This window comes from Lytechinus pictus, chromosome 7 (genome assembly GCF_037042905.1).
Source record: "Lytechinus pictus isolate F3 Inbred chromosome 7, Lp3.0, whole genome shotgun sequence".
NCBI classification, from domain to species: domain Eukaryota; kingdom Metazoa; phylum Echinodermata; class Echinoidea; order Temnopleuroida; family Toxopneustidae; genus Lytechinus; species Lytechinus pictus.
Genome location: NC_087251.1, coordinates 22,141,013 through 22,157,905, shown reverse-complemented (window position 1 = coordinate 22,157,905; position 16,893 = coordinate 22,141,013). Strand labels below are relative to the sequence as shown.

Sequence of the window (16,893 nt, the reverse complement as noted above, 5' to 3'; positions counted from 1 at the left end):
GTGCAGGCAGAGTTGTATACAAGGGACCAACAACACTAACAAAAAGGGGAAAATACACTGTAGGAATTTATCAATATCACATTAACTGAACATTCATCATCACTGTTCCCTTACCATTGTATTTTTTATTGGTAACATATATAAGTGTATATATACATGTACAGTGTAGGCCTACAAAACAAGTTGTTGTTGTTGTTGTTTGTACATTGTATTTTGTAAACTACATGTAGCCTACATAAAGGGGATGTTCACCCTGACCCTGACGAAAAGTTTGTAGTAAAAATACCAGAAAAAAAAATATATTAAAAATGTTGGTGAAGGTTTGAGGAATATTGCTTCATATCATACGTTATGTCATTTAAAATGCATAAATTTCAATTTGTTAATGGTTCATGATGACTTTTTTTTTTTCTTTTAGAAGCGGGTGTGAAATGATTTGTCTAGTGATATACTGAAGACCTGTAGGCCTACAATAAAAACCATTTTAAATTTTTCTGAGAAAATGACATTTGATTGATTCTTTCTCAACACAATATATGGGGAAGCCGGAAGCAGCTCGAATATGACATCACAAATAAAAAAATATATAATAAATTCTAATAACTTGTTTAAATTTGATGGATTTTCCTCAAAATTTCACAATCCATCTTTTAGTATTTTTCCTGCTACATGTATTTTTACAATAAACTTTGTCAGGGTGAACGTCCCCTTTACTTTACAGCATACATGTACATACCAAACTTATTGATCATTGCGTGATTGAGTATTGAGTAATATGTGTAATACAGTAGGCCTACATACAGTATAATAAAACTATGTAGGCCTACATAAATATCAATACATGTACATGCAGACAAAATTTAAGAAGTAATGGTACATTTCCAATAATATTGACTCATCATTCCGGAATGCAAACACCTACATGTGTGTGTTTAAAAGGCCTGTACATACAGTATGTACGTCTGCCTACGCAATACGCATACTGTACATGTACATGTAGGGCAGGCCTATATGTGCCTACATGTGTATGTGGTTACAAGTTATCATCTACAGGCCACATATTTTCATTCACTTTCTTTTTCACTTTTGTTTCAACAGAATTTTTTTTTAAACATGTAAAATAGAGGTATGGTATTGGCTATAGATAGGCTTTTAAATAACAGATTGTATAAATGGCCTACCATGTATATCGGCCAAGCACAATTACAACACAAATGCAATTAAGTTGATTCTTAAACAGTCCAATCGAACTCAATTGTCCAGAAATGTGTAAGATTTGCTGACACAATAGAATGCCTGTATTTTTCACCTTTACCTTGTTATTTCATGCCTCAGTGTTTGTATGTTGGTTGTATAGAGCATGACACCCAGACGAAGCATAGAGTCATGGGCATTCTTGTCCAATTGTTTCTTTAGCGGTTTCTCTAGATCCACCCATCGGAGCTTGTAGTTCTTGTTGCTATACTGGAGGCCAAAGTAGATACTCTGCAAACACACACCACAAAAATATATGTAAGACTTCACTTTCAAAATAACTTTTTCTTTTAAAGAGATGTACATTTTTCTGGATAAGGCCTAATATTTTGTAAATGGAGAAGGGGTGTTTAAGTATGATCTATTATTAAAACCAATCTAGTAATATAATAACATCTAAACAGTAACAAATTAAAATTCAATATCACATAAGCAGTATTTACATCCAAATACAGTGTATTTGGCATTTTTTTATAAAAAAAATTAATGTAAATGTAAACAATGGGTTGTGTGAAAAAAGGTGAGCCAAAGATAATATCATCTGTTAACAAAAATATATGATGCACACAGACATATACATTTATAACAATAAAGACAGCCATTTGTAGGATTAAAGCAAGGAGAACTGACTACCTCTTTACTCTAGGCAAGATAGCCAGAGGTACATGTACATGTAGAGAGCACAGCCTACCAGGAAAACCTATTGGAATGTTGAGAGTGCCCCTGGGGTCAGGAATGGAATGAATTACCATCAAATAATACAAGGAGAGCGCAAGGATGCAACTGCAAGTGGAAAGTGCTCTCCAATAAATCACCCCTCAGTCGTTGTTCACCCTCATCACGAACCCCCCCCCCTTTATTTTGTTTTGATACAATAAATATTATTCATATCCACACATAAATAACTGTACTAATAATGACTTTGAAATACATTGAATTAATTTGCATCAGTATCAGAGAATTCGAGGTTAGAGGTTTGAATTGGAAATTGAAAGACAATATAGGGCCTGCATGTACTGTATTCGACGTACATGAATGGACCTACATGTACTAGTACAGTACAAATGTAGGTCCATGTTTAAGGACGTTCCACAGTTAAAATGAAGTCCATGTCATTTTCACCAAATTTTGCAGAGAGTTACTTTGGTATCTATGCATTATGAAAATGCAAAAAATAATATAGGTTCATGTGCTTATTTTTTTTCTACGGGTCTTCAAAGTCGCCGTATTTGAATGATATGCAATCTTGCGCAATTAAGAGAATTATATGCCTCTCTTAGACCTCACGAATTCACCAAATGAGTTTAAATCATCTCAGTGGATACCGCATCAAACGTCATCAAATTTTCAAGATATATAACAAGGTGTAGTATACCAAAGTAAGAGAAAGTCTTTTTATTGATAAAAATATATCTATTTGGAGTCAGCAGCACCCTCATTTGGCAAGAATGGTGCAAAAACTCTGAAAAACAAATCTTCAAAGTCGTGAATCTACTCAAAAATTAAAAAAGTATTTTGTAAGCTGCACTTTTTTCAAAATCCATGTCATTTTCATCAAATTCAGCTAAATTGTAGAGGAATGCATATCGAAGGTGTAGGGAAGTTAAATATATGGGGTCCATGTGCTCGTTTTTAACTATGAGTTTCCATAGTGATGCGAGTTGGCATGAAAATCACCCAAAATGCGCCCAAAACGTGCAAAAGTCTAATAATGCCTTTTAAAATGCGAATGGTTCCGTAGTTTTGTTCCCTAACATTCAAAATCCATGTCATTTTCATCATACTCTCTAGATTTGTAGAGGAATATATTCTAAAGGCATTAAAATATTAAAAATATTGGGTTCATGTGCTTGTTTTTAAACTATCAATGTCCAAAGTGTTGCGAGTTGGCTTGAAAATATTGAAATCCACCTAAAGTGCGCCGAAAACAAGCAAAAAGTATGATAACACTGTCTAAAATGCAAATGGTTTCATATTTCGCTCCCAAACATTCAAAATCCATGTAATTTTCATCATACTCGATAGATTTGCAGAGAAATATATTTTGATGACGTTGAAATATTAAAAACATGGGGTCCATGTGCTCGTTTTTAAACTATCAGTGTCTAAACAGCCCAAAAATGCGCCGAAAACAAGTAAAAGTCTGATAATACCGTCCAAAATGTCTAATATACGTATGGTTCCGTAGTTCTGCTCCCAAACATTGAAAATCCATGTCATTTTCATCATACTCTGCACATAGATACGTTAGCACCTGAATATTCCAAATATATGCAAAAATGAACATGGGTTCATATGCTTGATTTTTTGCTATAGAGCTTCAAAGTTAACCCAAAATGGATGATGTTCTTAAGAATTGCGTATCCAAAAGAATTTGGCATTTTTAGACTTCACGAGATCACAACAATGAGTGGAAAGCCCTATTACTCAGTCAAAATCCACAAAAATTTCTTCAAATTTTGCAATATGATTAATAATTGTATCCGTAAGATGGATAATCTATCTATATTGCTGTCAATTGTTTGCTCATTTAAGTCTAACAACACTCTCAGTTCTTAGAAATTGCGGGAAAGATACTCAACCTCAAAAATTTCAAATTTCAATAACAAACTTGAGAAGTAAAAGAAATGCTGCACTTTATTCAAAACCCATGTAATTTTCACCTAACTTTGCAAAGTTGTAGAGGAAGGTAGCCTATACCTAAGAGGTGCAAACCTTAAAAAATATGGGTTCATATGCTTGTTTTCAAACTATCAGCACTCTTATTAGAGCAAATTTGCTTCTTAAAACACCCGAAAACTTTCCAAAAGCAGTATCTATGTGAGGAAAAATTCTGAACCACTTTTCCCTTTATTCAAACTTGGGGTCATATTCATCATACTTTGCAGCACTACAGAGAAACTATTTTGAAATTGTACAGGAATAAAAAAAAATGGTCCATGGAATAATTCCAGTTTATTTGCTTCATAAAATAACACATCAGATCTGCAGTTAGTGCAGATAAGGAGAACAAGTGGAATGCCTCTGGCCGTCTCACCTGCATCACGCGATTCAATATAGCAGCAGTGCTGATTTTGAAAACTACTATAACTCGCACAAGATGTTCAGTGATACTTGGTTACTCTTATTTCCACGTTTTATGAACTAGACCAATACACTTATAGAGATATGATGGCAATTCAACAAATACCCCCAACGTGGCCAAAGTTCTTTGACCTTACATGACCTTTGACCTTGATCATGTGACCTGAAACTCGCACAGGATGTTCAGTGATACTTGATTACTATTATGTCCAAGTTTTATGAACTAGACCAACACACTTTCAAATTTATGGCTGTAATTCAACAAATACCCCAATTTGGCCAAAGTTCATTGACCCTAAATGACCTTTGACCTTGATCATGTGACCTGAAACTTGCACAGGATGTTCAGTAATACTTGATTACTATTATGTCCAAGTTTCATGAATCAGATCCATAAACTTTCAAAGTTATGATGGTAATTCAACAGATACCCCCAATTCGGCCAAAGTTCATTGACCCTAAATGACCTTTGACCTTGGTCATGTGACGTGAAACTCATGCAGGATGTTCAGTGATACTTGATTAACCTTATGTATAAGTTTCATGAACTAGGTCAATATATTTTCTAAGTTATGATGACATTTCAAAAACTTAACCTTAGGTTAAGATTTTGATGTTGATTCCCCCAACATGGTCTAAGTTCATTGACCCTAAATGACCTTTGACCTTGGTCATGTGACATGAAACTCAGGCAGGATGTTCAGTAATACTTGATTAACCTTATGGCCAAGTTTCATGAACTAGGTCCATATACTTTCTAAGTTATGCTGTCATTTCAAAAACTTAACCTCAGGTTAAGATTTGGTGTTGACGCCGCCGCCGCCGCCGTCGCCGCCGCCGTCGGAAAAGCGGCGCCTATAGTCTCACTCTGCTATGCAGGTGAGACAAAAATCAGCTCATATTACCTACAGCTGATTAAATCACCAGTTCATTCATTGTGACGTCAGCGCGCAGAGTGTAAAATATGCGCAGACCATGATGCGCACAAACATAACTGTGGAACGTCCTTAAAGTAACTTGGAATACATGCACATTGCACATACATTACAAATATATTACATATATTCACTTTATTCAGGTAGGGTCATGGTTCATTGTACTGGTATACGGTACATCTATTGATTGGGATGATGACACATTAGGGAATTCCACTTATAACAGCCCCACCTCCAGCTAGTCAGAATACGTAGCAATTACATGTAGTAGTGGGTGTGTGCTCTGATTCATACCATACATTACATGTCCATGACTTGTAAACATTCAGACTTTTTTCACATGCTAAAGGAGGGCTATGTAGGCTCGTAATACATTATTGTTATTCTTTAACTATTGTTGCTGTTTTACATACTTACATTTGAATATATTTTAGTTTTTGTAGTCAGAGTAATTTTTTTTCTGTTGATTAAAAAAATTTATTCTTAAATAGCTCATGTCTGCATCTTATAAAAATTATAATTCCATTCACTCATTCATAAACATATTATATTATAATGTACAGCTGACAAGAAAGAAGTCTTCATCTGATTATGCAAGATAAACAATAAGTACCGGAACATGTTCCTACTTTATCCTGTACATGTACATCACACTACTGTACATGTGTGTACAATATTGTAGGCCAGGCCAAAAATCTATTTCCAAATTATAACATCAACTTCTGCCTCATAGAGGGGAAAAAATGAGCCTTACCTCTTCAAGCTGAAGTTTCTGAGCAATGGTGTCCAGACAATCCTGTCCCAAACTTTCTGGTGTTAATGTTATTTCCAAAACAGCATTGTCCAGAAGTTGAATCCTGGCAACGAATGAATTCTTTCCAGACACGTTATACCTCCGGGTTTTCTTCAGACGAAGACCAAACGGCATCTTGCTAGGAATAGATGAAAAACCTTCACGGTTCACAAGAATTTAAATTTTCCCCCTGTTCAAGGCACTAGAAACTATTGAGTGTTGCTCTTTGGAGTGAATGGCTGATGATTGCATGCCATGGTTCAACGTCAAACTTTCCTAATCACTTATCAGAGACTCATTCTTCACAGGCTCAGCTATGCTAGGTATCCACAATATAAATTCCTGGATGAAATGATAGCTCAAATAGGGTTCCTTCAATCCTCCCCTGAAACAATATTCCTCCTCCTGCTTATATTCCTCAGCATATGTGTTTATATGCAACAAGTATGTGTACCTGAAAATAAACAAAAATAAAAATCTTGTAAAAATTGATAAAACTTTGAAATCACAATTAGGATTTTAAAAAATAAAAAATTGAGTTCATAATCTGTTTAGAAATCCCATTTGAAATAACCGTTTGTACCCTAATTTGTACAACATGTATGTACAGTGTAGGCTATATAAACATATACAGTGCGTCCCAGAAAAAACGAAACCGAGATTTATCATAACTTAATCGCAAATACAATAGACAAATGACCTACCATTTTAAAGCTTATAATCTCCTCTTTCATCTGAAATTACTTAGATTATTTCTCATTCATGCATGAGTGAGCAAACACAATTTGAAAAGCGGATACCAAAAAGTCACTTGGCGGGCCGTATCTGGGTTTTAAAAAGAAAAACACATTTTTAAAAAGTTCAATATCTGCTCTTTAATTTGATACCTCAATTACAGAAAATGGTCAAGAAATAACAAAGTTCTGGTCATTTGAAATAAGGCATGAATTTCAATAATTTCATAAAATGAAGAGGTTTTACAGGCTAGCGTTCAAACTCACTCGACACTCCGTTTTGTTGACGATCAGCCATGCATGAAGTCTTTTGTTACCGTGCGATAGCTTCTGTGGGAAACCGGTGAAAACACGTTTATTTAATGAAATTATGGAAATACAAGCATTGTTTCGAGGGATCATAAATTTTTTACTACATGACCATTTTCTGTAATTTAGGTATCAAAGAAAAGAAAAGATATTAAACTTTTTAGTCATGTGATTTTCTTTTTGAAATTCAGATACCCCCCGCCAAATGAGTTTTTGGCATCCTTTCTTCGAATTGTTTTTGCTCAATCATGCGTAAATTAGGAATAATCTAAGTAATACCAGATGAAAGAGGAGATTCTAAGATTTACATTGGTAGGTCATTTGTCTATTTTATTTATGATTAAGTTATGATAAATCATCGCTAAATCTCGGTTTCGTTTTTTCTGGGACGCACTGTATAATGTATCAACTGAACCTATCTATAAGTAGCATTATTTATTCCATAATGCTACACATATTACTTTGCATACATTGGCACAATTCCCAAATGCTTTGAATCATATTAATATGGTCAGTGATTTATCAAAGGGCAAGGCCGTTTGATTACAAATCACTGACCTTGAAATTCCACTCAATTATTGGGTCAAATCATGCTTTGTTCATATATTATACCAACCACAGTCCACAGATATTGTTGAAAGTTCAATACCATTAAAGTTTTCAAAGATATGTATGTACAGTATAGTACACAAAATTACAAACATGTACAATGTATTGAGCAATTTACATTATGCATTATGATGTTGTTTATTTGAAAATAATTAAATAAATGACCATCATGTGAAAACTACATGTACATGTATACAGTCATATACACAATTCTCATAAATCAAGTACTCATAATGAATGTACATTCAGCCTTCCAAATAACTTCTAAAAGCATACCACACCTGCATAATGAAAGAAATCAATAACAGCTGTATTGATCCCCAACCATTTTTATACTCCAAAGCGGTACACAATGCCTATGATATATACATGCACAAGCATGAACTACATGTATGTCTATGGGTCTAACATACATATATATACATGTATTTCAGCAAAACAAAGTCAAACACAATCCAAAAACATATTTAGCGAGTACTGGTAGCATTACCGTCTACTAATAAGTCTATTTGGGACAATAATTGCATAGCCTATATAATACTAGCCTGTGTAAAGCAAAAAATGTCTGAACTCTTTCCTTCTACATGTATACAGTCTCCTAACAATCAACCAGCTAGCAGATGTGGCTCATGGTCTTGTATCTGGGTGATATTTTGTCTTGATTTACTCCTCATGGTTATTTTTGTTTTACATTTCATTCAATGCAGATTGATCTACATGTACATATACATGTACATGTACATAGGACCAAAACCTTATTTGCCATTTTTTTATAATATGTTATTGTGTTTGTCTTTTTATTTTTCTGATCACTTGTAAATATTGTAATTTGATTTTGATTACATAATTAATGGGCAGTTCCAAGGTAACGGAGTGATATACAGAAACAAATTTTTGCATTCAAACAAAGATATCACCCATATTTGAAAGTTATTTGCAAAGAAATGGTACCTGACGGTAGTTGCTGAAACCCACTTGTCAAAATAACAACATTTGTTATAATTTGTTACACTGAATTAATAAGATATGAATATTCATAAACATGGTTACGGAGTGACATGCATATTTGAAGAGAAAACATATTGCTTAAACTCTGTGAAAGTTCTTTAAATTGCTATCACAATTTTGATTAATTAATTGGATTCTATGTTGTTCTAGCTTTAATATGCTGCATTACATTAAAAAATTGGTGTATTATTTCATTAATTACGACTTAAAACGTAAACCCATACCCAAATACGGAGTGACGGCTACAGAGTGACATGAGAAATATCCACACACAGGCAACGTAAAATGAACTTATATTTTAACATTTTCGATTGATATGATGTAAAATAATGACCTTCAGTTAATCCAAAAGAAAATTTTACAAGACGAGCAATAGTTTTCTGCTAAATTGAAATTAAGTTTTTTTTAAATATATGTAGTCCCATGTATAGAATTTCTTGTATGGTTTGGATTCTCCTATAAGGAGAGGCATAAGAAAAAAAAATTGGCTAATTATGTTCCCCTTTTGTATTTATGAAATTCCATATGAGTTTTGATTTAAAAAAATGATCCAGATTTGAAATAGAGCCAATATAATTTTTGGGAAAATGTCCACTTTTGCTTGGAATTGCCCAAATACATGTACCGGTACATAAATATCAGTCAGTCCGCAAGCCCCTGTGTTAATGAGCAAATGAGCAAGATTTATCCAAGTCCTCTCGTGGCTGAATTCACGTCCCTACAAAATCTCGTGAATTGTGAGACTTTCTTTCTCAAAGAATTTAACCACTTTCTCCTTGAGTAATATTGATTATTTTTGTACCATGGGCAAGAGTAAATGTTACCCTTTTATATTGGTCATTTGTTTTGAATGAAATATTTTGATAAATAAGTGAATTTTTTACCTGAAAAGATGCATCAAACAGAATTTTCTTCCTCTGTTTTCACTTGCAAATTGTGCAACATTTTGTGTTTTAGGCACCAACATTATTTATATCATCAGAAAGCTCAAACTCTATACTTTCTTACAATGTCACTCTTGATATGTGGCATCTTTTAGATGGGTCAGCAGCCAGTTATTTCCATCAAGATGCAAGACGAGATTTCTGAAATTTCTGAGTAACATAAAATCAAGAGTTCTGATTGGCTGAATACTGTTTTCAAAACAATCAGGCGCGGGTAATTTGAAGAGATTACCACGTGGTGAGTGTGACCTTGCAGAGGCCCAGTGTGGGGAACATTGGAATTTGCGTGGGCGTGTGGTCTCTATGACCAATCAGAGCGCAGTATTCTTGTTTTTGAGCTGCAAAATGTACTTGGCCTATGAAAAGCTGGCTGCTGACCCATCTAAAATACATCTTCTTATAAAAATTATATCATATTAAAGCTTAGATCTTCAGCTTTATCATGATTTAAAAATCATTTGTGCCCAAACAGAAATTAAGTGTGAAAACAACAACTTTTGTTGCATAAAAAAAATATTTTGTTTCATGTTTTAGATAAAAGGTTTTTCCTATATTACAACATTCTTTTAAAAATCCAAACACATGACCTAAAAGAATGATTCTTCTTCTTTACAAAGATACCAAAAACATGAAATTTGGTCAATATTTAGAGCAGCAATGGCCGAATAAAAAGAGGTGTTTTGGTTCGCACCAAGCTCATTAACTATGCAAAAAACCTCTTGTCATGAATATCACTTGGATAAAAGGAGCTACTTTTTCAGGTCTTGCGGACTGACTGATATTTAAAAAGAGTTAAACATGTCAAAGTCATCCAGAAATGTAAACTCTCAAAACACTACAAGAAAAGGATTATAAAGATACCATGTCCATATCTCATTTTCTTGATGAAACTGTCTTTGTATTTTTCTCATGGATGTTGTATGTGTAGGCACCGGGGGGGCACTCAGTATATAATGCATAGTGGGTATGTGCCGCGGAGGGGACCCCCATTTTTACACTCAAATTTCCGTTCCGAGGCATAGCATTTTTGTCTTATTGAGAAAAAGAACAAAGAAAGCTGCTCCAAAGCATAGCATTTTCTTCTTCTCGAGAAAAAAAAAAAAAAAAAATCCGCTCCAGGGCTTCGCATATTTTCCGTTACGCCGTTCCGGTCGCAATTTTGGTGAAAAGCGGCCGCAGCTCGCTCTCCGACCATCGCCTCTGCGCTAGCGCGCCCGTCAGTCGTGCCGCCGGGCTAGCTGCATGCACGTTCCATAGGGATGCATACGCACTCGCACGCAGGCGACCCGTTCCAAGGACCCCCGTTTTCACAAACATTTGTAGTTCCGAAGCCCGTTCCGAGGACCCTCCTTTTTACAATGAGCCCGCTCCAAGGCCCCCGTTTTTTGTCTCGCCCGCGGCACACCCCTACCACTTTTTTGGTCGAGTGCCCCCCCCCCCCTGGTGTAGGCTAAACTACTGTACATGTAGGTTACATGTATGTTTAAACTTTAAATCCTATTGTTTTGGTTAATCCCCCAAAGCATATTCAAATTCATTAAACACATATTAATTTTATATTTGTGTCAGCCTTAATGAGTATGATGTGAAGGATATATGGCAGAATGTGTTTTATTAGATAAATTTACTTTACTGCCATTCCTAGGCCAATTAGGCCTATTCTATTTGGTAAATTGCCAATTCGTCTACTGCCAACTCATCCACTCACCACATGGTTTACTTTCATTTAGTCTAATGCCATTCCGCCCATCAACATGTCGTCTAATAACCATTTGGTCCATTAACCATTTGGTCCAATCATCACTTTGTCTAATCACCATTTCATCTCATAATCAGTTGGTCTAATATCCATTTCATTTTCATTCACTTTGCACAATTCAACACTAACTCCAATTAGACCAAATGGTATATGGACTAAATGGCTATTGGACCAACTGGTTATATTAGACGGAATGGCATTAGACTAAATGAAAGTAGACCATGCGGTGAGTGGACGAACTGATGGTAGACCAAATGATAGTAGACGAATTGGAATAAACCATCTATTTCATCTTCATGTATAATTCATTTTTAACAATTTGTTCCATATAGGTCTATTATTTTTTTAATATACATCTTCCTTTTCCTTGATTTACCTTAAAACCCCTACAATAAAGGGTGTATTTTACTTTCAACATACTGTATTTCAGTGTATAATATCATATCCTGTTTCTAGAAATGGATGAATTACTCTTATTATTTTGCACTAAACTAAAGAAATGATATAGTTACAATCCAATGTTAAATTAGGTCTAGATCCTAAGGTTTAAAGTTTAAAGAGTTTTTAATTTTTTTTAACCTTTTTATTGATAGAGGTGATTAATGTGTGGGGGTATTACAGGGTAACTTTTCTTTTCAGATATGCATCACTCAGATACTATATTTATCTTTCATCGACCTGGTTTATGACCAGAGCTTGAACCTCTGCACCAATGTGTAACTTACCCGAATTAACTTGGATTACAGACACATGCCACAATGCAAATGCCGTTGTTGTTGTTGTTGTTTTAGCTTATACGGCGCGTATCATTCAGTAGTGAATATTTGCGCCATAAAGCGTAATGTAGTCTCACTCTCAGCCAAAGAATAGATATGGGAAGTTTGGTCTAGGCCTATAATTTATTTTTGTGACATGATACATGTATGCGAATAGCCATAAATGTAGCCTAAAATAATGGAACATGACTAAAAACATTTTTTATAGAAAGGGGTATATCTATAAAATGATGTGTCTGAATTTCTGATGATTTATCAACCACACAAGTCAACACAAATAAAAGCAACTTTAATTTTTTTAAAGAAAACTGCATATATCTTTACCAGTTTACACTTTACACAAGTCACAACATATTATTCATGGAGGAGCTGTTCGTCTCTGATGTAACCAAGGTAACCAAATCAAAAGTTTAAATATTCACAAAGTTCTCTGGTTATTCTTTGAGTTGACAGATTTTTGAAAAACCTTCAATATTTACTTCATAATTTCTTAAAAAACAACTTTTTCCTCAAGGTGATGTGATCTCCCATTGTAAATAATTATAACTAAAATTAAGTTCCATAAATTAATTGTGCACTGCTAACTTAAAGTTATCCTGCCATTTATCATCACCAGTCTCACTAGTATAGTATAGTTTCAGATCATATAAAAAATAATGATGATGCATAAAGTCTAGACTCTAAAGTCTTGTCTCTCCATTAATGCCCACAATCATTATTATGGCATATTAATTATGAACGTCAAGATTGACTTGAGACGAGTATAGAAGATTTAGATCTAGAAAAGATTAGTAGAGCCTAGAGGGTCTATATTATTTTTTTATTATTTTCTAATCAAAATGAATAGATCTACACGGTACTTATAATGTAGTATAGCCTTGCAATACGTGTGAGTACCGGGTACCTCTATCACCTATGTCATAATCTGTAAGATAGAGTAAGACTCTCCCATCAAAATATGACTCCCATCCCCAATCCCGGTCAAAAAGATAGCTTTATAACACTTCCACCTTCTCGCTGATTAAAGAGAAATTCCAGTACCGGTAGTTGCAGTAAACACTGATTTCATGAGAAAGTCTGTAAAACCAGGCTTAATTGTCAGTATATCATCGAGGATCTAGATCTGGTACAGTTACATAAACTGAACTTTGTGAAATCTTGAAATCTACGCTGAAAAATGTTCAGACTGAACTTCCCCAACACAGATAAGCACACGTGGGACAGTGTATAATTATTGCTTAGAGCGTCGGGCCTGACGCTCTACCCGAATCCTGTGCTTATTTGCGGATTTCTCAGCAATTACACAATTTCTTCCAGAATCCTTTGGCACATGCGTTTTATTTATACAAACAGACACTTTGGTGGTCATTTCATTGGATTCTGTACGAACTCATTTTGCTATCGTTACCAAAACTAGCATTTACCTTTAGTTTAACGACCACTGGCAGTAGCACTAGCAGGACACCGTACATGTATACATGTACAGTACGTACCGTGCTCACTTTGTACCGGAGAGCTCGGAGTGGTAGGCGAGCAAGACCCATGTTGAACGGCCCGCTAGCTAGCTGCTCGAGACAATCGACAACTTGTTTATACGATACGAGTGACGCGACAAGTAGATCTAAGTGCGTTTAACGTTATACCGTCACAGACAAAAGAAAGTTATCAGTTATAGTTACCTTTAGCCTTTCAGGAATGATATGATATCCTGTTATGTTGTCAACCTCTTTGATTATCTTGCAATCAAGCAAATTTTCTTCATGAATTCAGTTCAGTTTGCCAACAATGCGCCTGCGCCTACCTACCAACACCACCCGTTTCCACAACCCGGCACCGGTACCGATTTCTAGCTACTCTAAAAAAACTCGAATCCGGCAGTGTTACGGTATGCGCTGCGTGAGCTGAATCGTTCTTGAGTCATGCTTTGGGATCGCCTTGAAAAAAATGGAATTTCTTATCATCGGCTATATTTGGAAGTGTGATGCTGTCATGTGTGTTTTCAGTCGAAGAACAAACAAAACGGAAAACACTGGGATCAAATGTCACCCGGGACGTCACCTCATGAGGGTTTCAAATAGGAAAAAAATAAAGACTTCTCATCATCATCATCATCATCATCCCGGATCATGTAATCCCCTGTCATCATCACATCATCATACGGGATGAAGGCGCGAGCCTGTAATTCCCGGTCGCATAAAAAGAATAAAATGAAATTATTCCGGGAAATTATACACAATGACTTAAATTTTGTGATTTTTTAAATGGACATTGGATCTATGCCTATATAGGCTAGACCCCCCCCCCCCCCCCCCCCGAAAAAAAATATCCGTATCTCACATGGATTGCGATTCAATTCTGGATGGGGGGCAAATATATGCAGGCTGCAGATATCTTTATATCTCAATAAACAGAGTAAAATTCACAGAGCAAAATGCTGAAAATTTGATCAAAATCGGAAAACTAACAACATGAATAACAGGGAAGTTATTGATTTTTAGAGATTAGCTTTATTCCGGTGAAACAGTTGTAGGCATTTATGAATATTCATTAGGTGGGCTGATGATGTCATATCACCACTTGTTCTTTTGTATTCTATTATATGAATATGAAATTAGGTTTATTAAAGAAATTTCTACCAAGAACTATAACAATTGGAGTGACAACTGATTAAGTGCATTAGTTATTTATAACTGCAACTTATTTCATCATTATGGAGACACATCATTTACTAATTTAAAAAATGAAGCGATTATGATTTCATGTGAAAACATAAGAAAAATGAAAGTGGGGATGTGACATCATCAGACCACCTAACATGCCTAATGAATATTCATGAAGGCATGCCAAGAACTGTTTCACCGGAATAATGCAAATCTTTAAAATTCAATAACTTCGTTTTCTGATTTTGATGAAATTTTCAGCATTTTGCTCTATGAATTTTACTCTATTTATTTAGATATACTTCAGCCCGGAGTATGGGGACTGATCAGGGGTTAGATGTGCTAATGCTGTGTGACAAAAAAAACGTATTCGTAATTAATGGGCGGGAGCAATTTATTACGGGGCCCGAGTTTATAACATGACCTCTTTTGGTACACAATAATTGATGAATTTTATCAAAGTTTTTGGATCGGGGTAGGGTGGGAAGACAAGTGCTTGCCCATCCCAATTTACCTGTGGACCTAATTAGCTATATGGCATTTGCTTCATCCCATATAGGTTTCATTACTATTATATAACTTTCGGAAAGAGCTTCGCGGCGAACATAATTGGGACCACGTCGTTTTTCTTCTTCTTTTTCTCTGGGACTAATTTGTGGTAGGCGTAAAAGTCCCCCCACAAGAAAACGTTATTTTGCCTCCATTCTTTTCAAAACCCAGCGTGCAGAACAAGTGACAGTGATAGTTATATATCATGGAAGTGGACATATCTGTATTTCATACTTTCATGATTAAACTTATAATTTCATTCAAAATAATGATTTGAGTTGAGTCTCAGGAAAAAAAAAATCGCATTTTTATATTTTAAAAAAATATTTCATAGATGCCTATATACGGTGTACGCGAATAGCCACAAACTCAATTCAAACTGTTTTGTGGAACTAAGTAAACATAAACTTATTTATTTATTTTGTCATCGTATACTATAGTAATTAATGATGTTGCTTTCTTATTTTTCTCTTTATATTATTACGTATTCATTAAAACAGTTGACTTTTAAAGTTTTATTTCAAGTTGGAATATTTGTCTTTGTAAATGAGAATCGTTCTATTAATTATGTCTAAATGTTATTTCTTAGTGATTCATAATTGTCGTCAACCATTAGAATAATCCATTTAGATTAATAGCCAGAGCCTATACGGGCCGTGCATGACATGACATATTCCCTTATCAGACCCAGTACGAGTTGGAGGAGGAGGTCGGTATACATGTGAGCTAATTTTGAAGAAAATATAAGCCTTTATCTTTTCCCTGACATCTCAAAGAAACTTTGAATTTCTTATAACTTCATGCGGCCATTGCAATGTCAAGATAATATTTACTGGTTCTTTATCATGAACTCAAAATCTTCAAAGCTTTCACTCTTCGCGACTGGGGAAATTTAATTGGCTTTTAAAAGCTCCTGCACTGCCAATCCATATAGGGTACATTATATGTAGTAGCATGCAGTAAAACAAAAATAGCATACGTTGCCTATAACCTCCCACTTCCCTGGTTAGCCTGTTGGGACTGCATGCCATTTTAAAAACAGTGAAAATTAATGCTTTGTTATGTTTGTTTGATTTATTTTCCTCTGCATTTAGCATAAAAGGCACCAGAAGTGACGAATAATTAAAGAATGACTCTTATACCATTCTGGAGATATGTATGTGATTAAAATGGTTTGATTTGTCACTTTATTTTACTTATTTGAATTTTAAATTCAACTTGAAAAAAATGAATGATTATGTATAGATTAGAATAGAATTTCCCTTACATTTTACAATCATGTAATAGACCATGGACTTATACATGATACCACTGATCTAAATACTAGTATTATAGTGTACATCAGTGAATTATACACACTTTAGTGTTAACGACCGCAAGATGTCGCTATCCAAAATATTATAATCCTGAAAACGGAATCGTTACTTGAACCGAGTGAGAAAATGAGTCTACATGAATTCTGATTAAACATTGTTAAAT

General features: G+C 34.8%; 1 protein-coding gene across 2 annotated transcripts in view; it reads right to left on the bottom strand.

The window, feature by feature from the left end:
* The window catches only part of LOC129265393 (tyrosine-protein phosphatase non-receptor type 21-like), a 36,048-nt gene extending 21,691 nt beyond the window's left edge, over positions 1 to 14,357 (bottom strand). The window contains exons 1-4 of one of the 2 annotated variants that reach the window (XM_064102207.1): positions 13,885 to 14,029; positions 7,068 to 7,130; positions 6,028 to 6,520; positions 1,316 to 1,485 (exon numbers count right to left, since the gene is read on the bottom strand). In XM_064102207.1, the coding sequence (XP_063958277.1) occupies positions 1,316 to 1,485; positions 6,028 to 6,201 (344 nt within the window). In that variant the 5' untranslated portion in view covers positions 6,202 to 6,520; positions 7,068 to 7,130; positions 13,885 to 14,029. Of the gene's footprint in view, positions 1 to 1,315; positions 1,486 to 6,027; positions 6,521 to 7,067; positions 7,131 to 13,884 lie in introns of both variants that reach the window. The other variant, XM_064102206.1, reaches the window with a different exon arrangement.
* Positions 14,358 to 16,893: the final 2,536 nt, after the last annotated feature.